The sequence below is a fragment of the Callorhinus ursinus genome, unplaced genomic scaffold (assembly GCF_003265705.2).
Source record: "Callorhinus ursinus isolate GAN/ISIS: 27379988/994484 unplaced genomic scaffold, GSC_fseal_2.0 scaffold6, whole genome shotgun sequence".
NCBI classification, from domain to species: domain Eukaryota; kingdom Metazoa; phylum Chordata; class Mammalia; order Carnivora; family Otariidae; genus Callorhinus; species Callorhinus ursinus.
In genome coordinates, this window is record NW_027397068.1 from 10596142 (window position 1) to 10622062 (window position 25921).

The following is a 25921-nucleotide window of genomic DNA, read 5'->3' on the forward strand; positions in this document are numbered from 1 at the left end:
TACACGATATGGCATGAACACTTCTAGGACAGACAGAACTTTAAGGGAAATTTAGAGAAACTTATCAAGAATTGTATGTTGTGTTCACTTTACTTTCTAATAAGCATCACAAGCCGAAGCAGTATTGATTACTAGTAAAGATCCAGTTCGACTGTCAGGAGGCCTGGGGTTCTGTCCAGGGATCACAATTAATCTGATAGGTGAGCTTAGTATCTCACTGAACCACAATAATTAAGAGTTTAATTTTTGGAGGCCAAAATATTCCAACACAGGGATGCCTGGGTGGCTCAGTCGTTAAGCATCTGCCTTCAGCTCAGGTCATGATCCCAGCGTCCTGGGATCGAGCCCCACATCAGGCTCCCTGCTCCACAGGAAGCCTGCTTCTCCCTCTCCCACTCCCCCTGCTTATGTTCCCTCTCTCACTGTCTCTCTCTCTGTCAAATAAATAAAAATCTTTTTTAAAAATAAATAAATAAATAAATAAATAAAACAAAAAAATATTCCAATACAATAATAAGGAAATCCCTTAATTCCCAGCAGAGGGAGGAAAAAAGGCATCCAACTCTATTCCTCAGAAAGACATAAAGCTGCCTGGAAGTTAGCACCTTACCTGCCGCTATCTACCCCAAGTCAGTGCCACACTTCTTCCATTTAACAGTAAGTCAGTGTTCTGATCTTTGTCACTGCCAGCCTGCAGATTATATCACAATTCTGATATTTAAACCATTTTTCTAACTCCAAATAAAAAAAATATTCACTTTGACAAGAACTTCGTTATGATCTTTTCTCACAATCAGTGTAGCAGATGACTCTAATGAAAGAATCCAGGAAACATGCTCCAAGCTAGAAAAGAAGCCATACATCTGGCATCCCTGGGTGGCTCTGTCAGTTAAGCGTCTGCCTTCAGCTCAGGTCATGATCCCAGAGTCCTGGGATCAAGTCCCACATCGGACTCCTTGCTCAGCGGGGAGCCTACTGCTCCCCGTTTGTGTGCTCACTCTCTCTCTCTCTGACAAATAAATAACAAAATCTTTTTAAAAAAAGAAGAAGCCATACATCTAAGTTTAGAGGTTCTTTCATAACTTCATAAGAAAACCACATGTAAAAAAGAAAGGATTCACTACAAAGTTAGAGATGGTAAGGGGAAAAAGTCAAAACGGCTGGAGAGTAAGACCTACAAATAAAGATGTAAAGAACTGTGATCAATTCATTTGAATAAGTACAATGATTACGAAGAACAACTGTTTTTTATTACAAGTGAAAATGCATATAAAAACAGAGCAGGAGTGCCTGAGTGGCACAGTCGCTTAAGCAGCCACCTCTTAATTTCAGTTCAGGTCATGACCTCAGGGTGGTGAGATGAAGCCCTGCATCAGTCTCTGTGCTCAGGAGGGAGTTGGAGAGTGCTTGAGATTCTCTCCCTCACCTTCTGCCCCTCCCCTGCTTGTGTGCGCTCTCTCTCTAATAAATCTTTTCCAAAAAACTGTTACAGCATGAAGAAAATTATTTCATTTTTCATTAAAGAAAGGCATTTCCTCACCCGAGGACTTGTTTATCTTTCAGTATTATTTTTATCCATCATTCATACAGCTCTACTGACCAAGGATTTTATGTAAAATGTGGGAAAAAAAGCTGACAAAGTAAGAGAATCAGGAAATCTGAATTAAAAAAGGACTCTTTCAGGGACACCTATATATGTATATATAGATATATACATAACAAGTAATCATAGTTCACTACAAAACCCTCTCATTTTTGTTGCAAAATACCTCCTAGAATTTCTAGAATAAGCAGCAAGTTGTAGTTAAAATTTAAATCTTTCACTCTTCAAAAAGACACTGTTAAGAAAATGAAAAGGGAAGCCACAGATGGGAGAAAAAAAATTTTTAAGCATATATCCAACATAGGATTTGTATTTACAATATGTAAAGAAGTCTAACAATTCAACAATAAGATAAAAACCCAATTAAAAAATCGGTACAAGATTTGGACGTTTCACAGAAGAAGATATGTGAATTGCCAAGAAACTCACATACACCCGAACCACAATATTACTAAATACCTATTACGGTGGGTAAAATTAAAAAGACTGATCATACCAAGTGTTGGAGAAGATGCGAAGCAAACAGAACTCTCATACATTAATGGTAGGAATGTAAAATGTTATGACTTTGAAAAAGAGTTTGGGGGGGCGCCTGGGTGGCTCAGATGGTTAAGTGTCTGCCTTCAGCTTAGGTCATGATCCCAGGGTCCTGGAACGGAGCCCCACATCAGGCTCCTGGCTCCTCGGAGGGCCTGCTTCTCCCTCTCCCTGCCCTCTGCTCATGCTCTCTCCCTCTCTACCTCTGTCTCAAATAAATAAAATCCTTAAAAAAGAAAAAGAGTTTGGCATTTTTTTTTAAAGGTTAAACATACACCTACTATATGATACATTCCTCTCCTAGAGATTTACACAAGAGAAATGAAAGCATATGTCCATACAAATTGCTGTAGGTGAATGTTCATAGCAGGTTAATTTGTAATAGCCAAAAACTGCAAACAACCCAAATGACTATCAACAAGTGAATGGACAAATAAATGCGGTGCATCCATTAAGAAGGGAATACTACTCAGCAATAAAAAGGGATGAACATACAAACATACAAGAACTTGGTTAAATCTCAAAATAATAATGCTGAGCAAAAGAATAGAGACCTCCCGGGGCACCTGGGTGGCTCAGTCGTTAAGCGTCTGCCTTCGGCTCAGGTCATGGTCCCAGGGTCCTGGGATCGAGCCCTGCATCGGCTCCCTGCTCCGCGGGAAGCCTACTTCACCCTTTCCCACTCCCCCTGCTTGTGTTCCCTCTCTCGCTGTCTCTCTGTCAAACAAATAAATAAAAATCTTTAAAAAAATAAAATAAAAAAATAGAGACCTCCCCATCAAACAAGTGTATGCACTATATGTTCCCATTTATTTTTAAAAATTATAGAAAATGCAAACTAATCTATAATGACAAAAAGCATATAAGAGGTTGCCTAAGGAGGAAGGGATTACAAGGGGCAGGCGAAATTTTGAGAGGTGATGGTTATGGTCACCATTTTGATTGTGGTGACGGTTTCATGGGTGTTTCATTGGAAGTGTGTCTATGTATGTGGTCAATATATATCAAACTGCACTTCAAAGTTTGTTGTGTGTCAAACTCAATAAAGACGCAAAAATTCACAATAAAATCATTTTTAAAAAACTCCATTCAATGTCGATGGCCACTGGGAAACTTCCCTCTCCTCTTTAGCCCTCCATCTCAAGACTGACACTTGTCCCTTCCCCTTCCGAGAACACTGGAAGGTTCACAAACTTCTGACTACGGTTCAAAGTAATGCCCACTGTGTTCCTGGGTCCTCAGCTCCTGCCACACAAACCTCCTGCCTACTTTCCCGATCGTAATACTCTGCTGTACTGGATAGTGACACGGCCCCCCCCCCACCGGCCGGGCCACCCCCTCCAACCATTTTCCCAAACACTCAACCACAAAGCTTCATCGGACCGAGCACATCTCGGTCCTGAAATACCACTAACAAGCACGGAACCCCCGAAAGCTGCGCCCCTCAGACGGCCCACCCACGGACCCGCCGGTATGCAGGGACTCGAACACCCCCCAGTCCAGGTTACCTGCCACCGGCTGGCCGCGCCGCGGACAGTTCAGCCACCGTGGTGGGATCTTGTTATGAGCCATGTCTCGGGGCCGCACAGAGCCGCCCCCTCCACCAACGCTCGCCGCGCCAACGCCGCCGCCTCCTCGCGGTCGGCTCCGTACGGGAGATCCGAGGCACCCGAATCCCGGCAAGGGTCCGAATCCCGGCAGGGGTCCGAATCCCAGCAGCTCCTACCCTGAAAACGTCAGAGGCAGCGCGCCACTTTCATTCAGGCTCAACTCCACCGCTCTAAGAGAGCCCACAATGCACCGCTACTTCCGCCCCCAAGGGCCCCGCCCTCTTCTTTCCGAGGTCAGAGGGAAAGACTGAGGAGCTCGTTAGAGGGATGGGAAGGAGTTAAAGCCACGGCGAATGGGAGGGGCGCGTCTTCCATCGCCCCGCCCCGCCGAGAACCCCGCACGCTCTCAGGACAGCTTTGCGCAAGCGCAGGTGGCCTCGTACCGGTGCCCGCGGAACGACACGTGTATTTTATACCTACCTAGACAGCTGGTGGACACCCCTGAAAATGTAGAGAAGCCAACCCTCTTTTCACGCGTAGACTGATCCGAAGCTTCCACAAAAGCATCTGTTCTAGCGATCAAAGGGTCCTTCCCACCACTGTTACAGATCTAGAGCCTGATCGCCCTTTTTTCTGCCAAGCTTGGCGTCCGGGCAGGATCTGGGTTTGATCTGGAATTTGGGAAGTTCTCCCTGACGTGGATCAGGGGAACAAGCTTTAGAGAAATTCTAAAGGCGAGAAATTGGAATGCCAGAAATGAAGACTTTCTCTTTGGGGGGTACTTCTAAGGATCCACGAAGTATCTGAAATTAATCCCAAAACGGTTTTCAAGAGTTTTGTTTGTACATTTCTGGAGCAAAGTTTCAGAGTATTTGGGAGTTTGAGGGGCTCCATGTCTCAAAGTTATTAACGTGTATAATTGGCAAAGGCAGGAATTGCCCTCTGGAATACCACTACCTGGCGGTGTTCTTTGCCTTACCAAACAAATGGTCTTTCCCTTAGAGTTAAGCAAGAGTGATTGGGAGCATTTTATAAACTCTGTCCTGTAATAAGACTTATTGTAATTACCAGACTAAAGTATTAAACATAAAACTGGATAAGGGAAAATTAATTGTAATGTAGCAATTTCGTTTTAAACACAAGTGCTATATTTGAATTGCAAGATTCTGAGGTTAGTGGTAGGGTGGTGTATATTTTATGGGTGGGTGGGTGAGAAACTTGAGGAATAGCTCAGCCTCTGAATGCGTGGACTCTCTCAGTAAGACTCAGAATTGTCCATAGAGAGGGCCCAATGGCTGTCTCTCTTGAGAGAGCCTGAGTTAGGTCACACTCCTGGTCAGCCCTACTGTTACATCAACTGAGACCTTTTTGTGAACGTGTCACACCTCTCCTGACAGGACAAGGCAAGATTCAGTTTCCTTACAGACCAGCAGTCTGCCTAAATAATTCTCTTCTCTGCTGGCGAAGTAGAATGCATACCATACCCAGAGTGGTGAAGTGTTTGGTTCCCCAGATCTCTAAGGATGGAAAAGGTAAGCCTAATCCTTTGATAATTAGGGGATGACTCCCCTTGGAGACTGTCCCCCCTCACACACACTATGTCCACCCAGGGAGTTCAGTCCTAGGATCAGGGAGAGCTTCCCAGAGGCTTCATGCCACCCATGAGCAGCTGTAATTGGTTGTAAGGCATCAGTGTGTGCTTAATTTTTATGTCATTATCTATTTATGCCCTCTCCATCCTTAGTGCCCATAGATCAAAAGGACCTCATGGTTTCCTTCTGCCCGCAAAAGAGAGTAGAATAGGAAAGTGGCATTCAAGTGACTGGGCAGTTTCTCCCTACCAGGAATCTTTCTCCTGATGGGTATTTCTGTCTCTATCACTCTTAATCCCACATCCCTGCTTTTCCACAAGAGGAAAAATAGATGCCCACAGAGGGTTTCCTAGAACCCCCAACCCGCCCTCACAAATATGTCTTGGTCTCCTCTTTATCGGTTCTTCATAGGTGAATTCTTCCCTCAAACATCCATTTTGCAGTAAGGAAACGTGTAACTGTAAATAAAAATAAGATTGAATTTTACTCAATTGGTTAAGCATCTGCTTTCGGCTCAAGTCATGATCCCAGGGTCCTGGGATCGAGTCCCGCATCAGGCTCCTTGCTCTGCTAGGAACCCGCTTCTCCCTCTCCCTCTGCCTGCCACTCCGAGCCCCTTGTGCACTTGATTGCTCTCTCTCTCTCTCTCTCTCTCTCTCTCTGACAAATAAATAAATAATATCTTAAAAAGAAAAGTTTGTTTTTCTTTCAAACAGTGGCAAATAACTGACACAAGTGGCCATGCCAATTACCAAATGAATTTAGGAAGAACTAAGAAAGAATGTGTAACAAACGGTACTGCCAAGTCCTCCTTACATTACCACTGGTTATCATTTATCCTGGGAACATGTAATCTATATAGTATATGTGCTTGTCTGTAAAAAAGGGTGAGATTTTTTTTCTCTTTTTGCAGTTTCATTAAAGGATTGCCTGTGAAGCTAATTGCAGTCTGGTTTAATGTGCTTCCAATAAGGGGCACCTGGGTGGCTCAGTCGTTGGGCGTCTGCCTTCGGCTCAGGTCATGATCCCAGAGTCCTGGGATCGAGCCCCGCATCGGGCTCCCTGCTCCGTGGGAAGGCTGCTTCTTCCTCTCCCACTCCCCCTGCTTGTGTTCCCTCTCTCTGTCAAATAAATAAAATCTTTAAAAAAAATGTGTATCCAATAATAAAACTGTGTTCTTTTCTATATTTGTGGAGAGGATTTTCTGGGTTGGCAGGGTTCTAATTTTTTCCCCAACAAGTGTTTATGCCGCACTGGATTTTTTAAAGACTCCTGCAGAAACACCTCTCTGAGACTGAACAGTGGCCCCTCAAGCCTTGCGACGGAGTTCAGTCTCCTGCTCCACGCATCTCCATTAATGGCTGATGAAGGGCCAAATCCTTTTATTCTGAGAGCCAGCACACCAGCATGTGTGGAAGGATGCTCCTATCTGGCTTCCCAGAAGTTGGCAAAATGTCACCAAATGATATTTGCTTTTTTGATCAATTCCCATCCTCCCTAGTTGGCAGGGACTAAGTTGGTGCCCCCTGTACCTGGCTCCCTTTCTCATTCTGGTGACCCACCACCTCCACCTCCTGCTTGTACTTTACCAGCTACTGTAAGTAGTAGAAGTTCAGAAAGAGATTGGGTTGGGTTAAGCTTGAGCCAAGGAGAAACATGAGTCACATCTCACATTGTGAGATGTGACTTGGGATATGGGGCAGACTTGGGATATGGGGCAAAAGAAAACAAACTCCAAACTCTGTTTCTTCATTTGAGCACCAAATGAAGTCACTGACTGGCATTTAGGGTCACGTACAAGACAGCCATCTTCGAACAACAGACTCACACTTTTCACAGCCAGATTCCCTCTGAGCTTCACATCTTCCTCCAGGGCATAGGTTCAGAAAGCAGAAAAATAAGTAGCCTCTCTCTCTTTCTTGCATGCCTACACGGGTACAGGTAAGTTCATATGAGTTAAATGTGGGTACAATGTGACCTCTTTGCAGTCAAATTCATACCCACCAACAGCTACTCTACTATTGTAAACCAAAAGAGGATGCACTGCGAAACTTATTTGCACAAGTTCCTTCCAAGGCCTAATGAGGTATTTGTCATTTTGTATTTTTAATCTTTTAAGATTTTCATTTTTAAGTAATCTCTACACCCAACGTGGGGCTTGAACTCACAAGCCCAAGATCAAGAGTTGCCTGCTCTTCCAACTGAGCCAGCCAGGTGCCCCTATACTTTTAATCTTAAAGAGGACCCACTCAAGTTGTATAAATTCAGGCCTGTTATTAGTTTAATTGTAGGCAAACAGAGATACGTTGAAGTCCAAACCCTTAGTACTTCAGAATTCGACCTTATTTGGAAATAGGACCTTTACAGAGGTAATCAAGGTCATTAGGGTAGGTCCTAATTCAGTATGACTGGTGTCTTATGCTAAGGGGAAATTTGGACATAAAGACAGGCTTGCATAGAAGGAAGATGATGCGGAGACACAGGGAGAAGACAACCACGTGACTAGAGGGATGCATCTATAAGCCAAGAAATACCAAGGATTGCCAGCAGATACCAGAAGCTAGAAGAAGCAAGGAAAAATCTCCTCTGGGGCTGTCAGAGAGGGCATGACCCTGCCTACAACTTGATTTCGGACTTCTAGCCTCCAGCTGGAAGATAATACATTTGTTGTTTTAAGCCACTCAGTTTGAGGTACTTCTTTATAACAGCTCAGGGAAACTAATATAAGGACCCCCCAAAACCTGGATGTGCCCCTGTTCCAACCCATGCTTTCTGGATCTAAAGCTCTTGGAGCCAGTGTCCTCTGGACCAAAGTCCCTAACCTTAGTATAAATGCAGACTTTTCCCAAGCCCTTTTATTTTTTTTTCAAATTTTTGTTAAAATTCTAGTTAGTTAACATCTAGTGTAATATCAGTTTCAGGAGTATAATTCAGTGGTTCATCACTTACATATCCAGTGCTCATCATAACGCTTGCCCTCCTTAATACCCATCACCCAACTAACCCATCCCCCACCCTCCTCCCTCCGTCAACCCTCAGTTTATTCTCTATGGTTAAGAGTCTCTCATGGTTTGTTTCCCTCTCTTTTTTCCTCCTTTCCCATATGTTCATCTGTTTTGTTTCTTAAATTCCACATATGAGTGAAATAATATAGTATTTGTCTATCTCTGTCTGACTTATTTTGCTTAGCGTAATACAATTCCCAAGGCCTTTTAAAAGGAAATTTACCTGGTACACTCTTAGGGTTTTAGTGCCTAAAAGTCTGTTCCAAAGAACTCAGACATGCAGCCATTAGCACTAAAAGCACCGTCTACTTTAAGAGCACTGAGATCTTCAAAGGCAGTGTTAGGTATTTCTTCAGGGGATTAATTAATTCTAAAATTAATAATTTTAGAAAGTCAGAAACTGAGGCAGAATATCCACCAGCATCCCCATAGTCCTCACGGCCCAGGGATTTACTGTTCCTGTTCCTTAGATGGGCTCCATCCCCAGAAAATGCCCTTAGACCCAGAGGTTCATCTTCCATCAGAGGACTCCTCCACTGACAAAAGGCCACAGACTGGGTGGCTTAAAACAACAGAAATGTATTCTTTCACACTTCTGGAGGCTAGAAGTTCAAAATTAGGGTGTTTGAAATCCAGGATAACAGAGCTACCTTTTTCCAAAGCAGATTCCAAGGAGGATTCCTCCTTTTTCCAAGGAGGATTCCTCCTTGCCACTTCCAGCCACCAGGAATCCCAGTCATTCCCTGATTCCAACCTCTGCCTCCATCTTCACATGGCCAACATCCCTTGTGTCTGTGTCTGCATACAACATTCTCCTCTCTCTGTAAGGCTATGTCCTAATTTCCCTCTTCATATGACCCCAGTCATATTGTATTAGGGTTTACCCTATTCTAGTATAACCTCCTTTTAGCTTGATTTTATCTGCAAAGACCCTATTTCCAAATAAGGTCACGTTCACAAGTACCAGAGTTGAGAAGTTCGACGTCACCTTTTGAGACAATTCTACCCATAACCCCCACCCTGACCACTGGAAGCATGTCCAGGCTTGCAGAAACAAGCTTTTCTGAAGCCAGGAATTTGGCTGCTATACATTACAGGGGCGAAAGGCAGGCCACTCCAAGATGGGCCACTGTGGCATGAAGATTATTCTGAGCTGAAGGCAATTGAGACCCTGCAAGACTCAAAAGAAACTTCTGTCTCTCCCTTAACTACACGGAAGAATCTAAATTTGGGGGGGTTTCCTTTCCCAGAATAAGGGCTATTAGCAGAGATAAATTTTATCTGAGTGACCCATCTGTGTGGCAGGTCAAACATCTAATTACCAAACATCTGCTCTTCTTATTGCCCTGTGAATTACATTCCTTTCCTTTGAAGTCCCAAACCCTTACCCCCTTCTCCTTAGTTCAGGATGACATATAGGCCTCATTTTGCCTGACAGTCTTTAGAATTTCCATGTCTGTGTGGATTCCCCATATGTATGTTATTAAATCTGATTTTCTCCCGTTTATCTGTCTCATGTCAATTTGATTCTTAGTCTGGCCAGGAGGATCTGCAAGGGGACAGGAATTCTTCCTCCCTGACAATGTCTTCCCTTTTCAGAGTATCATGCAGTTTTTTTGGAAAGTCAGAAACTGAGACAGAGGCCTTCCATGTCCTTCCCATGTTTTGTATACTGCTAGCAGCTGCAGGGAATGAAATATATAAGCAAACTCAAAATTACCCTCTCTTCCCACTTTCCACCAACAGCTTGAAGAATTTAAAGTCCTTAGTGGCGTGCTTTTCCACCCGGTCTCCTCGGAGGCTCCAGGTAGTCCCCCCAGCGATCCGAGACTTCTAAAGCCCAAATTCATGTCTGCGCATTGTTAAACGATAAACTGAGGCATATTAAGGATGTTAAGAGTTTATTTGAGCAAAAATCATTTTGAACTGGGGCTTGCCAAACTGGAAATGGTTTGGAGCACTATGGGGACAGGAGCCAGGGGAAGACTTATACAGAGAAGGTGTAGAACAAAGAAAATAAATTATTTTATTGGCTATAGCTTAAAGCCTAGTTGGTTGTTCATGATTAGTGGTCCTTAGCATTTTGGTTTCATAACCTGGAGGCATTTACAGAGGCTTAGACTTGGGTTTGCTCATGTAGTCTGCCATGGCATTAGAGCCACCTCAGTCTAATGGCCTCTTTGTTTAATTCATTTAACATCAATTCCCCAACAAGGACTCAACATGAAATGACTCCAGTTCCAGGGGTGCAAATATATGCCCAACCCTGAACAGGCTTCTACATAGAGAGATCTGATTCCCCGGCCACAGACCTGTGTGCGAGGATATTGCATCTTTATCTTCTATAGATCAATTTAATCTTATTCTGAATCCCTTCCTGCTAAATAGGTGGTGTAGGGGAGGAAAAATAATTCTACTCTTCTGCGTTTGGGGCCAATATCTCCCATAATAAGAGACAGATTAACAAGAGGAAAAGTTTATTAACATATATGCCTCAGGTATAGATGGGAGATACTCAGGGAAACTGAGTAACCCCTCCCCCCAGGAGGCCTAAGCTGCCACCTTAAATACCATCTTCAGGTAAAGACAAAAGAAAGATGTTGGGGGTTGGGGGATGTGTAGTTATGTGAGGTGACCAGGGAAAGCAGAGTAAAAGGTAAGGTTTGTTATGCAGATTTAAGTGGCTGTCTTCTGTTACTAAGTCTCCTGTGATTTTAGAGTCATCCTTCTCTTCCTGGCACCAAAAGGGAGACATGCTCACGAATGGGACTTCCTTTCTTCTATAAATGGTAAATTTCCCTTTCCTCTATAAACGGTAATTCTACTGTTTTCAGAATTTCTCCTGTGTCTACTGTTTCTCGAAAATAACCAGCTTAAAATAATCCTTCTGCCAAAGAGCTGCTCTTCAGTAGGAAATTTTAGCTCTGTCATTCTTAGGGCTTCCCCCACCTCTATGCCTAGAATTACGTCTTGGTTTCAGGGGCTCAGACAACACGTCCCCAGGCAAGGATGGCCTCTTGTCACTGATCATCTGTTCACATAGCTTGCACTTCCCCTTGACATGGCTCCTTCAGCTCTGTCTGATCATTGGCTGCACCGTGGGGAAGGGCATCCCTTCTGTGAGGCTGGAAATCCTATTGCTCAGGCCTTTTCTCTCTGGGTGCACCTCTTGCCATTCTTCTCCCAGGCATGACAAGGGAGCAAGGCCCCGGTATCCAAAATCTAGAGTCTGGAGGAATGTCTAGTACCTTCCTTCACTAAGCAAACTGTCCCACAGGAAGGGGTAAATAAGTACATGTGGCTGGATAATGAATGTTTGAAGGAATTAAATTTTTAGGGTTTGATGACAGAATGGACATATCTCATGAGGGAAGCATCAAAGACGACTCCAGTCTTCCTGTTCTGATTAAGAAGGTCTCCAACTTTCTGACCAGCTCTAAGAATCCTAAGCCTATTGTTTCAAATATAACAAAGAGCATTACAAATTTGTATATTGGATCATTTCTTCTGAATGATGAGAAGTTGGATGTATTTGAGTTCAAACTTGGGAACTAGAATTCCCAATGATTTCGCTACAACCCAAAATTGAACCGTGTATGGCCACTAGATGGAGCAAAAAACTAAGTAATCCAATCTTCTGGTTTGTTGACAGAGAAAGTAGGTCAGTGAGTCAGGTTCTTCAATTACATATGTGTGTGCCTGTTCCAAAGGTTGAATTTGGCCCTGGTTCACCAAATTCATAATAACAGAGGTCAGTCTAACCTACAAGATGATTAAATAACAGTGACTAGCTGAGTGTCTCTACTGTGCAGTTTATATAACTCCCTTCAGTGGAAAATATGAAAGATATAAAGGAAAAATAAGAAACTGCTTTCTAAACATTACTGTCCAGTCATAATGTTTTTCAGAGATACAAATAGCTATCTGCTTCTCTGTGCCATAAAAAACTTACTACTACTTTAAATTATGCAGAACATTGTCTGCCTTTCCTCTTGTGAATAATAAAACTGTACTTGGGAGTTGTGCTTTACCTTGCATGAAGCGCTCAGAGAATTTCCAATTTGAGTTAATCCTCACTGTTCTGTGAGGTAGACATTACTATCATCTCCATTTTATAGATGAGGGAACACACTCAGAGAAGTTCAGTAACTTGCCCAAAGCCTTACAGCCAAGAAGCCCAAGAACAACACTGTGAGGTGGGGTGTGATGCTGGAACCTGCCAGCAGTCAGGAAACCTTTGTTCCTCATCCAAGCTCTGCCATGAGGAGGGGAAATCACCCTTAAAGACCTGACTTTTTGGTTTCGCCATTGGAAAAATGATTAAATGGTCCTTAAGGTAGGGTGCCTTAAGCTTAAATGCACTCAATTCCGGGGTTCTTGTTAAAATGCAGACTCTGATTCAATAGGACTGGGGTGGGGCTGAGAGTCTGCATTTCTAACCTGCTCCCTGCTCCCCGGCTGATGCTCCGGCTGCCTATCGGAGGACCACACTGTAGAGCCAGCCTTTCTATTGTGGAAAGCTAATAACTAACATCTGCAAGGGAAAGTATGTCCCCAAACTAAGAAATGGGTAAACCATAGGTCTGCAACAGTGCTTGCAATTTGAGATATTCACTGGTAGCTGTCTATTCAAAAGGAACTCAGTTACTTGGTATTCCCTTATATTTTATGCTTCTAGATTAATTGGAGCCAATCAGATTTTATGAAGGGATAAAACTTCGTTATTTCCAGTTATCAGCCACCACTATGTCATGTCATTTTCTTCTTAGATCAATTGTTTTTTATTCTTTTTTTTAAGATTTTATTTATTTATTTATTTGAGAGAGAGAGAGCACATGAGAGGGGGGAGGGTCAGAGGGAGAAGCAGACTCCCTGCTGAGCAGGGAGCCCGCCGGACTCGATCCAGGGACTCCAGGGTCATGACCTGAGCCGAAGGCAGTCACTTAACCAACTGAGCCACCCAGGCGCCCTTTTATTCTTGATTGATAGCACACTGGGTTTCTCAGATTTCCATCTGAGACTCTGACTTCCACCCCTGACTTCCAGCATAATGTCTGATATGAAGCTGATGCAATGCAAAACAGTAATCTTTACCTAATTCCGTGCTGGGAAACAGGTCTAGCATCCTGTTTCCCAGATAAATAACCCCTAGATTTCTATATCCTCTCCATACTGGAACACTCTCTTAGCTCTTTGCAGATTCCCCTTGCTAGGGAGCCATTAAACTATAGCATGTACTTAAGATCCACTGAGAGATTTTGCTTTTACTCTGTGCAGTGCTTTACAATTTACAAAAGACTTTTCACCTATGTTAACTCATTTGATCCTACAAAAGCTTTGTGAATTAGATGGGGAAGATATTTTCCCCCATCACAAATAAAGAAACAAAGTCTCCAGTAAGGTTATGACAGACAGGAACACAGCCAGTGTCTCCTGACTCTAACTGGAAAGCACTTTTCACTGCATCACACTGCTTTTTTACCCTACCTCGTGGTTCATGTGCATATGGGTGTGTAAGCAAGAAGTGCTTCTATGCTATAGAAAGAAGGAAGTGGGATAAGCTTGGGATCGCTTTATTAGGAGAAATGAGCAAATGAGTAGTACATTGAGGTGGGTTGATAACTAGGAAACATCTGAAGTTCCTGGTGACATATTTCAAAACGTCAGGTTTGGATTCTACAGAATGCTAACTTCAAAGGTCATTGACTCACTTTTAGAATGGTTATCTTAAATTGGGCCCTAGTTTTACGCTCAGAAAAAGTATACTTTAGTCTACTCCATTCTATTCAAATTTTTACTGAGTGCTGACTGTGTGAGGAAATCCAGAGATTACAAAGATGAAGACACATTGTTGAACCCTAAAAAGCTTATTATTTAATAGGGAGGGCTTATTATTTCAATTACTCATGTATTGATTCTTTCTTTTCTTTTAAGTCGGTTCCACACCCAGCGTGGAGCCCAGTGCAGGGCTTGAACTCACACCCCTGAGATAAAGACCTGAGCTGAGATCAAGAGTCGGAGGCTTAACCAACTCAGCCACCCAGGCCCCCCCCTTGATTCATTTTAAAATATGCTTTAGCACCTTGCTATGTATCAAGTGCTATCCAAGGAGGAGAACAGTGGCAATGAACGTGACAAGGTCCTGACCTCAATGACTTTACTTGGTCAGTATAGGACACAGAAAAAATCAGTGTAAGTGCCACATTGCGGGAGTGGGGGGAGGGCTGCCCACCCTTCCACAGAATCACAGAGGAGGGTATCTACCCCAATCTTGAAAAGTCAGTGGGAAATCTTCCAAGAAGGCACGTTTAAGCTGAGCCAAGTTGGGGGGCAGGGGTGGGGGAGTGCAGACCGTATGTGCAAAGGCCTAAATGCAATGGTATAATTTTAATGGAGACAGAAGCCCAATTACAGTATTCTGTAGTGTGAATTAGAAGCGATGAAGTGGACAGAGTGGAGACAGTAAGTACAGGCAATACCCGTACTTGCCCGTGAAGCAAAAGGAGCAAGGAGCTAAGGCAGTTATTGTTGGATAACTTGAAGCCAAAGGGTTTGATTCAGGAATTTTTTTTTAATATGAAAAAGAAAATTACTATGTTCCCATGAATATGACAAAGAACAAGTGGAGAGAGAGAAGAGGGGACAACCGATGGAGTGTGCCCTCTGAGGATAGGGAAGGATGGGATCCCAAGTTCAGATGGCCTATTTTAAGGTAGAATTATAGAAGTACCATGAGATTAAACATATTTTATTCATGGGATGCCTGGGTGGTTCAGTCGGTTGGGCATCTGCCTTCGGCTCGGGTCATGATCCCAGGGTTCTAGGATCGAGTCCCACATCGGGCTCCTTGCTCTTCAGGGAGCCTGCTTCTCCCTCTGCCTGCCCTTCCCCTGCTTGTGCTTGTTCTCTCTCTCTCTCTGACAAATAAATAAATCTAAAAAAAAAAAACATATTTTATTCATGTTAAAAAAAAAAAGATGCAAAGTAGTGCTTTGAGGGCAAGACCCTTGTCAGTTCTATTTAATGCTATATCCTCAGCACCTAGAACAATGCCTGGAACATGGTAGGTGCTCAGCAAGTTATTTGCTGAGTGAATTAATTCATGAATGGATAAAAGTAACCACTAGGGGCGCCTGGGGGGCTCAGTTGGTTAAGTGTCTGTCTTTGGCTCAGGTCATGATCCCAGGGTCCTGGCACTGAGCCCCACGTCAGTCTCCCTGCTCAGCGGGAGCCTGCTTCTCCCTCTCCTCCCCGCTCATGCTCTCTCTCGCTGTCTCTGTCGCTCTCTGTCACTCTCTCTCAAATAAATAAATAAAATCTTAAAAAAAAAAAAAAAAGGAGGGGCGCCTGGGTGGCTCAGTTGGTTGGGCGACTGCCTTCGGCTCAGGTCATGATCCTGGAGTCCCGGGATCGAGTCCCGCATCGGGCTCCCTGCTCAGCAGGGAGTCTGCTTCTCCCTCTGACCCTCTCCCCTCTCGTGCTCTCTATCTCTCATTCTCTCTCTCTCAAATAAATAAATAAAATCTTTAAAAAAAATAAAAATAAAAATAAAAATAAAAATAAAAAAGGAACCATTAATGAGGCATACTTGGTGCCAGGACTGTGAAAATTATTTTCGCTCATTCTCTTTAATTCTTACAAAAACAATTCTAAGAGGTAAATATTTCCATTTTACAGATGAGAAAAGAGAAGCTCAGATTTAGAAATGAAGGAGTTCAGGACATGCCATCCAAATTTTGCTGCTTGGGGCTATTGATTATTTTGAGCTGAAAGCATTGAGAAACAGCAGATGCAAGAAGGGCATTCTGATCTACCCTTTTCTACCTAAAAACAAAACCACAAAATTTTCCATGCGAAAAGTACCTTCCCCGTACCAGGAAGAGAAGAACATCCTTATCACCAGGAGACTGGGAGTCAGCACAGAAACGGGTCTGTACAAACTTACTAAATAACCCTTATCTTCCACTGGTTTCCTCCTCTTGTATCTCCTAGCCACTTCCCCACAACTTCTTGCCCCTCGCCGAACCCCCTTGTCAAGTCATTTCTTCACAAATTTATGGTATCTTTGTCCAAAAGGTATAAAAGCTTCCTGTTCTGGTCATGTCTTCAAATCTGTGTTTTCTTGTGAAGGCTCTCATACACATGCAAAAATTAAATAAAATCTGTCTGCTCTTCTCCTGTGAGCCAGTCTCATGTCAGTTTAGTTGTTAGACCCAACTGCAGACCTTAAGAGCGCAAAGGAGAATTTTTCCTCCCACACAAAAACTTAACCCATAACCCAAAACCACATAGCTAGTGAGTGGCAGACAGGGGATTTAATCCAGGTCAATCTGATTCAAACTATGCTTTTAACGATGACTATGATTTTTAAGACTCTGGATTTTAAATATTCTATAACTTTGCCAGACTACCGTATTAGCTAAGTACTGATGCCTTAACCCACTCCAGACCAACTGAATCAGAATCCCTGGAAGTGGGACCCAGGTGTCATATTTTAAAACCTCTCTAAGTGATTCTAAAGTGCAAAGAGGGTTGGGAACTACTTAATTGTATCCCTTTCTCATTTGAGGTTACAAATATTATCTACCTACCATTTTATTTTGAGGCAAAATCTTTGCAAGTACACCAAACCAAAGATTTCATCTTAATTTCCTCAGGTAACTAAAGTACTAGGCACACAGTGAGTGGTTTGTAACTGGAAACTGTTGGCAATAATACTTACCCAATACCTTGTAGAGAAATATTAAATATTTGAAGCAAAAATTTTAAATATTTGAGAAAAGAAATACTTTTGACGGGGCAGCTGGGTGGCTCAGTCAGTTAAGCATCTGCCTTCAGCTCGGGTCATGACCCCAGGGTCCTGGGATGGAGCCCCAGGTCGGGCTCCCTGCTCAGCGGGGAGTCTGCTTCTCCTTCTCCCTCTGTCTCTCTCTCAAATGAAAAAATAAAATCTTAAAAAAAAAGAAAGAAAGAAAGACTTTTGATTACTTGCATCAGCAGAGTAAGTAGAAATGAGCTGATTACGGAGATACAGAATAGCATCGCAGTTAAGCATGCAGCCTAGGGAGCCACAAATCCCGGCTCTAAGGTCACTAACTGATGACGTTCAGCAAGTCACTGAACCTCTCTGCTCGCTGCTCTCTTCTCTGAGGCAATAGAGATGACAATAGTACCTACCTCACCGGATTGTTAAGAGAGTGAGCTAGTATGTGTGAAGCACATAGAGCCCAGAAGCACTCTGTGTCATCCAGCGTTATTACCTATCTTTCCCTACTAAAGAAAGAGGATTTTGTCTGTTTTCTTCCCAACCATATCTCAAATCCTAGAACAGAGCTTACCACACTGTGGCCTCTCCATAAAAACTGATTACTATTGTTATTTTTGAAATGAGGTAAGTATGTAACACGAACATTGTGTGTGTGTGCCACTTAAAAATATTCACTGATTCTGAAGCTAAAAACATAACATTTGCTCATAAATCATGTTACGTCATCATACTTTCAAAGGAACATGGTAAACCAGTATAAAATAAAGAAACTGAGAGCACTGTTTTAAAAATACGGTGAGAGTGGGGCGCCTGGGTGGCTCAGTTGGTTAAGCGGCTGCCTTCGGCTCAGGTCATGATCCTCGAGTTCCAGGATCGAGTCCCGCATGGGGCTCCCTGCTCAGCAGGGAGTCTGCTTCTCCCTCTGACCCTCCCTCCTCTCATGTGCTCTCTCTCTCTCATTCTCTCGCTCAAATAAATGAATAAATAAAATCTTTAAAAAATAAATAAATAAAATCAAATAAAAATATGGTGAGACATAACTGTAGAGAACAAACTGATGGTCCCCAGAGGGGAGGTGGGCAGGGCGATGGGTGAAACAGGTGCTGGGGATTAAGGAGGGCACCTGTTTGATGAGCATCGAGTGTTGTGTGGAAGTATTGAATCACTACATTGTACACCTGAAACTAATATTACCCTGTACGTTACCTAACTGGAATATAAACAGAAACTTCAAAAATATACGGTTAGACTATTAAACCTTAAATTTCACATACATACATCACCATCACCCAAATAATATTGACTTTAGGTTAGAATTAAAATATGCAAAAATGAAAATAGTTAAATATTAGGATTGTGGCATTATAGTGATTTTACCCTTTTCCTCGGGTTTCTTTCACTTTTATTGCACCATCATTTCTTACCCTGTTTTTCCTCCCGATAGTAAACTGAGAACAGCTCCATCTGCTCTCGAGAAAGAGAAAGAAAAGACAGGAAATAGTCCAACAGTTGAACTGCACTGAACAGTTTAATGCTGCCCTTTTTTTTTAAGATTTTATTTTTTATTTATTTGACAGAGAGACACAGCAGAAGAGGGAACACAAGCAGGGGGAGTGGGAGAGGGAGAAGCAGGCCTCCCACCGAGCAGGGAGCCCAATGTGGGGCTCAATCCCAGGACCCTGGGAGCATGACCTGAGCCGAAGGCAGACGCTTAACGACTGAGCCACCCAGGCGCCCCTAATGCTGCCCTTTTAACAGCTGGAAATTTCTCGTGGAATGGCTCCAGCCGTTCCTCAACTTGCAAAAAACTCCTTTAGGAAGCTTCTGCCTTATAAGCAATTCCTAACCCTTAGCGAAGTTGGATCAAAAAAATGTACAACATGCCTATGAGTCATCCTTAAAATACTGGTATTTTCTTCAAAAAGCTTCTGTAATGGGCAAAAAAATTATCATTCCACACAAGCTTCTGAGACCTGTTATCACTTTGCAGATTGAATAACCCTTGGAGACAAGGCAATCTACTGGCTGGACAGCCTGGAAACAAGCTTCCAGATCAATTGTCTGCCTGGAAACAGTCTTTGGCCCAGTCAGCCACCTAGAAACAGTACCTGGACCAATCGTGGTCTTCTAAGAACTGTTTCTCCTAAAATCTGCCACTGCTGCCTTGCAAACCAAAACCAGAGAGAGAAAGCATACCTGAATTATTTCTACACTGACCTCATGTGTCCCCGCCCATCTGTGGCCTGTTTGACAAGTGCTCCGAACTCCATGCCCCTCAGTGGACTTCATTCTGTATCGGATAATTTTTTAGCCATGTCCTTTGTGGAAAGAGATAAGGAATAAATATACTTCAGAATATATCATTTTGTACATTGTAGTGGTTTTGATGTTTTTTATACATATTTTTCATTCAAACTAGGTGGTTCTCAACCTTGGCTGCACATTAGAATCACCTGGGAGTTTTAAAAAATCCTGATGCCCAGGCCTTCCCCTGGACCGATTAAATCAGAATTTCTGTCATCACTGTTTATTAAAGTCCCACAGATTATTCTAGTGTGTGTCAGGGAGCAAGAACACCCTGTCCCCTCCCAGGTCCTTCTAGCTGGACTAAGAACCAAACTGACATGAGACAGATGAATAGGAGAAAATCAAATTTAATAGCATACATAGGGGGCATCCACTCAGACATGGAAATACCCAAGACAGACAAAAATGAGGTATGTGTGTCATTCTGAATTAAGGAGAAAGGAGTAGAGGTCTGAGACTTCAAAAGGGAAAAAATGCAATTCACAGGAAAATGAAAAGGAGTAAATGTTGGGTAAACAAATGTTTGCTGGGCCCCTCAGAGTCAATGGGATGGAGAGGACTTGGCTCAGACAAGGCTTGCTAGTCATCCCAGGTCACACACCTAGTTCATAATGTAATGCAGTTCTCTACGGTGATAGCTCTCTTCTTGGAGCAGTTCCTCTATCTAAATGCTTTTTAGGCAGTTGAAGGGGGGGGTAAAGAACTTTTCCTAAATCTGTTGAGTTTTTATTGCTTTTTAACTCAAAATAATCTTTATGCCATAAGGGCCCATCTTGGGGCAGCCTGCCTTTGGCCCCTATATGTGCATCTTAAGTTAATAACTGCTCCCTAACTAGATCTTAAGAATTGGCCAAAAGCCAGGCAACTTCTTGCATTTTGCATTATCTCACCCTGTCCTGCCTAGACAGTGTTTCTGCCTAGACCAGGCAATCTGTTGATAGTTAACACACAGGGAGTTTCAGCAAGGTGCCTAGAATCTGGGGTAAGATCAAGAGTATGTCACCCTCTGAGCTCAGTAAGGGAATATGGAGTAGCTCTAAGAGCTTGTTATTGTGGACTTGGGTCTGTGTTGAGGTCCACCTCTATCACCACCTAACTCTCTGTCCTAAAGTAAGTTAATTGTAAAATGGGGTACTAGAAGGATCTGTTTGAGAGGATGTCATAAAGATCACATTAGATAGTGTAAGTAAAGCACTTAGGCTGGCCCTCAGTACATGCTCCATAAATAGCCAACTAAGAATAAACACAAAATGGTTGAGATGACCCACTTGCAAAAGTAATCCTGCCTAAGAGATGATTTGTAACATTAGCAGGGGCTTAGAAAGTAACCTGCAGTGACAGTGTTCAAAGTGTATCCCAAGGCCTGTTATTTAACTCAACAGAAATGTAATCTAATCAACCCTTCTGTAACTTGAACATTTCAAGTGACATTATAGTAATGGATGTGTCATCACCTGCACGGTCAATTAAAAAAAAGAAAGAAAGAAAGAAAACACTATAAAGATAGATAGAAAAATAAATTTAATTTAATTTAATTTAATTTAAAAAGAAGTAGAGAGAGTTTAAGGTGTGTCTCTAGCCCTCTATGGAAGAGAGAAGCTGTCTTCTGTAGTGGGAGCATTTCTGTTCCAGCTTTTGGGAGACTTTCCTGGATTATTGGTTACATGATAAGAAAGAAACTGTACTACTACTCCAGCTGCAACTTGACTCCAGTAGGCCCTTTTGGGTACAGAAACTCCTTGGAGAATATCAAGCCTTACCTAATTACGAAGCCTCCTGGGTCTGGGAGGTAGAACTACACATATAGCAGCAGCCCGATCTTTTATCCTGGAGAAACCCCTCTCAAAACCCAGCCTGTAATAGGAACAACTTTTCAAAATCTAATTACATTTACATTTCAATTTGATAGGGCAGGAACTTCTCTTTTTGATTAACCTCTGCTAGTCTCCATCTACATGAAGGGCACACAGTGAATTTGATTCTTCCAGTATCTAAAAGATGCCTTAGAGGGGTAACTGGGTGGTTCAGTCGGTTAAGTGGTTAAGCATCTGACTCTTGATCTCGGCTCAGGTCATGATCTCTCAGTCATGAGATCACGGCTGTGTCCAGCTTGGCGCTGGGCATGGAGCCTGTTTAAGAGTCTCTCTGCTTAAGATTATCTCTCTCCTGCTTCCTCTGCCCCCCCCCAAAAATAAGTAAGTAAAAATAAAAGAAGCCTTAGAAACAAATAAATAATAGATCTATCAACTCTTTCAAGCTGTACAGCTTTTGGGTCATGGGATTTCACTTTTGCAAAGCTGTACCACCTGCCCCTCCATCACTGGCGAGGAGTCTCACCAATACATTCTCACCGGTCATAAATGAAAATAGAGGGCACCTGGGTGGCTCATTCGGTTAAGCGTCTGCCTTTGGCTCAGGTCATGATCCCAGGGTCCTGGGATGGAGTCCCATGGGCACCATGCTCAGCGGGGAGCCTGCTTCTCTCTCTCCCTCTGCCCCTCCCCCCGCTCGTGCTCTCTCTCTCTCAAATAAATAAATAAAATCTTTTTTAAAATAAATAAATGAAAATAGAAAATTCTCCTGCTATGGATGTAGAGGGAGGGACTAAAGCCACTCTAAAAATAGAAGGTCATTCTTATATCCCCCAGAAAATAAAATTTTAATGATTCAAACTATTTCCTAAATGATGCCCTCATGTCCTCAATGCAATCACACCCCTTTAATAAGCTTTACTTAATAAATGTGACTCCTGAGGTTTGAGAGTGCTCATAGCACAGTTGCATGCATGATTTATTTCCCAGGACATGGAAACATAGACTCAAAATTGTAATTTGTCATAAATATATACTACAAATATAATACACAATGATAATTTTTTCATAGAGATACCTCATTGTTCCAGTCACATTTGTTGACATGACTGTCATTTTCCCCATTGAATTTCCCTGGCACCTTTGTTGAAAATCTCTTAACTGTATATGTGTGAGTCTATTTCTGGATTCTGTTGTGTTCCAACAAACTTTTTACACCAATATTACGCTGTTTTGATGACTGTGGAGCTTCTTAGTAATTCTTGAAATCAAGCAGAAAAGTCCTCCAACACTGTGCTTTTTCAAGATCATTTTGGCTATTCTATATCCTTTGCAATTTCACATAAACTTTACAACCAGCTTATAAATTCTGTTAAAATAATCCTACTGGAATTTTGACTGGATGGCTGTAACTCTAGAGATGAATTTCTAGAGGGTAGACATAATAATAATATAGAGGTTTCCAATCCATGAACAATTTACCACTCCATTTATTTAGATATTTAATTTCTCTCTATAATATTTTGTAGTTTTCATTGTACAAGTTTTGCACATTTTTTGTTAAATTTATTTATTCCTCAGTATTTTACATTCTGATTTTCTTGTAACTGGTATTATTTCTTAGTTTTATGTATGGCCCAGTAACATAAGATGTACCTTGGTGAATGTTCAATGTGCACTAGTAAAGAATGTGTACTCTACAGTTATTGGATCATCTAAATACGTCAGGTCAAGTTAGGGAGAATGTCACTTGAATCTTCTATATCCTTATTGATATTTTGTCATTTATTCTATCACATAGTGATAAAGGAGTACTAAAATCTCCAAGTATGATTATTGATCTATTTCTTTCTTGTCAATTTTTGCTTTTACATATTTTAAAGTTCTGTTACTAGGTACACACACACTTAGGAATTTTGCATCTTCTTGATTAATTGCCCTTTTTTATCATCACAATATCATTCTTTATCCCTAGAAATACTCTTTCTTTTTCTTCAAATCTACTTTCTCTGATACATAGAAATACTAGCTTTCTTTTTTTTTTTAAGATTTTATTTATTTGAGAGAGAGAGAGCACATGAGAGGGGGGAGGGTTAGAGTGAGAAGCAGACTCCCCGCTGAGCAGGGAGCCTGATGCGGGACTCGATCCAGGGACTCCAGGATCATGACCTGAGCCGAAGGCAGTCACCTAACCAACTGAGCCACCCAGGCACCCAGAAATACTAGCTTTCTGATGCTTAAGCTTGCATGGGTATAGATTTTTTTACTCTTTAATTTTCAAACTGTGTTTTTATATTTAAATGCATCTCTTATAAACAGTATATAGTTGGATCTTGCTTTTTATCCATACTGACAATTGCTGTCTTTTAATTGGACTGTTTATTCTGCTTGTATTTGGTATAATTGTGTTATAGGTGGGTTTAAGTCTACCCCCTTGCTATTTGTTTTTTATTTGTCCCCTCTCTTCTTTGTTCCTCCTTTTTGGTCTTCTTTTGGATTGAGCAATTTTTTTATTCCAGCCTATCTCCTCTATTGGCTTTTTTTCTAATATTTTTAAAGAGCTTGCTAAAGATTACAAAATGAATCCTTAATTCATCACAGTCTACCTTGAGTTGATATTATATCATTTCATGTATAATATAAGAGCCTTACAAAGTGCATGATGATAATTTTTGATAAAAATTACATCTTTTTTGAAACTTCAAATTTATATGTATCTAAAATAATAAATCAAATTTACATATATGTAAAAAGATAAACTATATATATATCTCTCTCTCAGAACTCATCAAACAGAAGAACACTTAGGATGTTTGCATTTCACTGTATGTGACTTTTACCACACACACAAAAAAAGAAAACCTAAACAAACCTTAAGCTTCAGTTAATGATATGCATACTGATGTGTCCAGGGATAAAGTTTACTGACGTCTGCAACTTCCTTTGATACACATCAAAAGATAAGATGAATTGATGAGGGACGCCTGGGTGGCTCAGTCGGTTAAAGCATCTGTCTTCAGCTCAGGTCATGATCCTGAGATCCTGGGATCGAGTTTGGCATCAAGCTCTTTGCTCAATGTGGAGCCTGCTTCTCTCTCAGTCCCTCCCCCTGCTTGTGCTCTCTCTCTCTGACAAATAAATAAATGAAATCTTAAAAAAAAAATGAATTGATGAATGCCAAGAAGAATGGCTAGGTGGATAAATGACAAAGCAAATATAATAAAACAATAACTGTAGAATATAGTTAATTCTTTCAATTTTTCTCTTTCTTCGAAAACGTTCTTGGGGCGCCTGAGTGGTTCAGTTGTTAAGCGTCTGCCTTCAGCTCAGATCATGGTCCCAGGGTCCTGGGATCGAGCCCTGCATCGGCTCCCTGCTCCGCGGGAAGCCTGCTTCTCCCTCTCCCACTCACCCTGCTTGTGTTCTCTCTCTCGCTGTGTCTCTCTCTGTCAAACAAATAAATAAAATCTTTAAAAAGAAAGAAAGAAAGAAAACATTCTTAATAAAATGTTGGATAAGAAAACCACTCTTCTAATTTGACATGAAAATTAAAATTTACTACTTTTCCTATTAATGGTGCCTAATGCCTGAGAATAGAATCACAAATTGGGAAGAATGTGGGAATTTCATGTGCTAAACTTCTGTGCAAAAATGAAGAAATGAACAAAGAAAGAGAGAAAGAGAGAGAGAAAGAGAATGTATTATTAGTTCATGTTTCTGAAAAGGCCAGAGCACAGATCACTTTAAATATGGCCGTACCCAGGGCTTCAAATGATATCACCAGGAATCCATCTACCTCCATCTCCTAACTCTTAACTCCCTGCTCAGCGGGAAACCTGCTTCTCCCTCTCCCACTCCCCCTGCTTGTGTTCCCTCTCTTGCTGTGTCTCTCTGTGTCAAGTAAATAAATAAAATCTTAAAAGAAAGAAAGAAGAGAGAAAGAAAGAAAGAAAGAAAGAAAGAAAGAAAGAAAGAAAGAAAGAAAGAAAGAAAGAAAGAAAGAAAGAAAGAAAATGTTCTTAATTAAATATTGGATAAGAAAACCACTCTTCTAATTTGACATGAAAATTAAAATTTAATTTATTTGGTAATGTCAATTAAATATATAATGAAACCCTAAGGACAGAAAAAAATTATGCACATAAATTTTGCCATGGTGATTGACCTTAAAGCTCTAACTCAGTAATTCCTTGACGTTCTGAACTCCAGACCTGGCCCAAATCCTAACTTCCCAGCATCATCTGCAAGGCTGCACAAGACCTCACCCCCATGCACATTTCCAGTCTCAGGGAGCAGCCTTCTTCCATTTGCTCTCTGCACACCAAGCACATGAGACTTTCAGTTTCCTGAATGCCCTGGGCTGCTTGTGCTCGCGTGAGGCCCCAAGGCCTGCCCAGAAAGTGTTTTCTTGCCTGGAATATTGCCTTCTGACACCCTCTCCTTTTTTTCCAAAAGTCATACTCATCATTTAGGTTTCAACAGAAATATCATTTCCCCAGTGGAACAGTCCCTCATCTCCCAAAATAGGTCAGGTTCTTATGCTGGAGGAACCATGAGAAAGCACCTCTCAGGGCCTGAATTGCTCAGAACCCAGCACAGGACCGTGGAATTTCCTTCTCGAAGAAAGCAAATGTCATTACAGCCCATCCCTGACATTTGTAAATTGTCCTTAAGTAAGGCACTCCTCTTCTCAGAAAGAAGGAGTGTGCGTTTAGATTTTAACATCTAAAATCCCTGACTAAAAACCTG

At 41.9% G+C, this 25921-nt stretch overlaps 1 protein-coding gene and 1 long non-coding RNA gene across 4 annotated transcripts in view; both read right to left on the bottom strand.

Moving 5' to 3' along the window:
• Positions 1-3938, bottom strand: part of RNGTT (RNA guanylyltransferase and 5'-phosphatase) — a 316476-nt gene extending 312538 nt beyond the window's left edge. Inside the window, exon 1 of one of the 2 annotated variants that reach the window (XM_025862466.2) lies at positions 3649-3938. In XM_025862466.2, coding sequence (XP_025718251.1) covers positions 3649-3712 — 64 coding nt within the window. In that variant the 5' untranslated portion in view covers positions 3713-3938. The remainder of the gene's footprint in view (positions 1-3648) is intronic. The other variant, XM_025862458.2, reaches the window with a different exon arrangement.
• Positions 3939-4787: 849 nt separating this feature from the next.
• The window catches only part of LOC141372962 (uncharacterized), a 38550-nt gene continuing 17416 nt past the window's right edge, over positions 4788-25921 (bottom strand). The window contains exons 3-4 of one of the 2 annotated variants that reach the window (XR_012378496.1): positions 7111-7209; positions 4788-5740 (exon numbers count right to left, since the gene is read on the bottom strand). This is a non-coding gene — a long non-coding RNA (uncharacterized lncRNA). Of the gene's footprint in view, positions 5741-7047; positions 7210-25921 lie in introns of those variants that run through there. The other variant, XR_012378495.1, reaches the window with a different exon arrangement.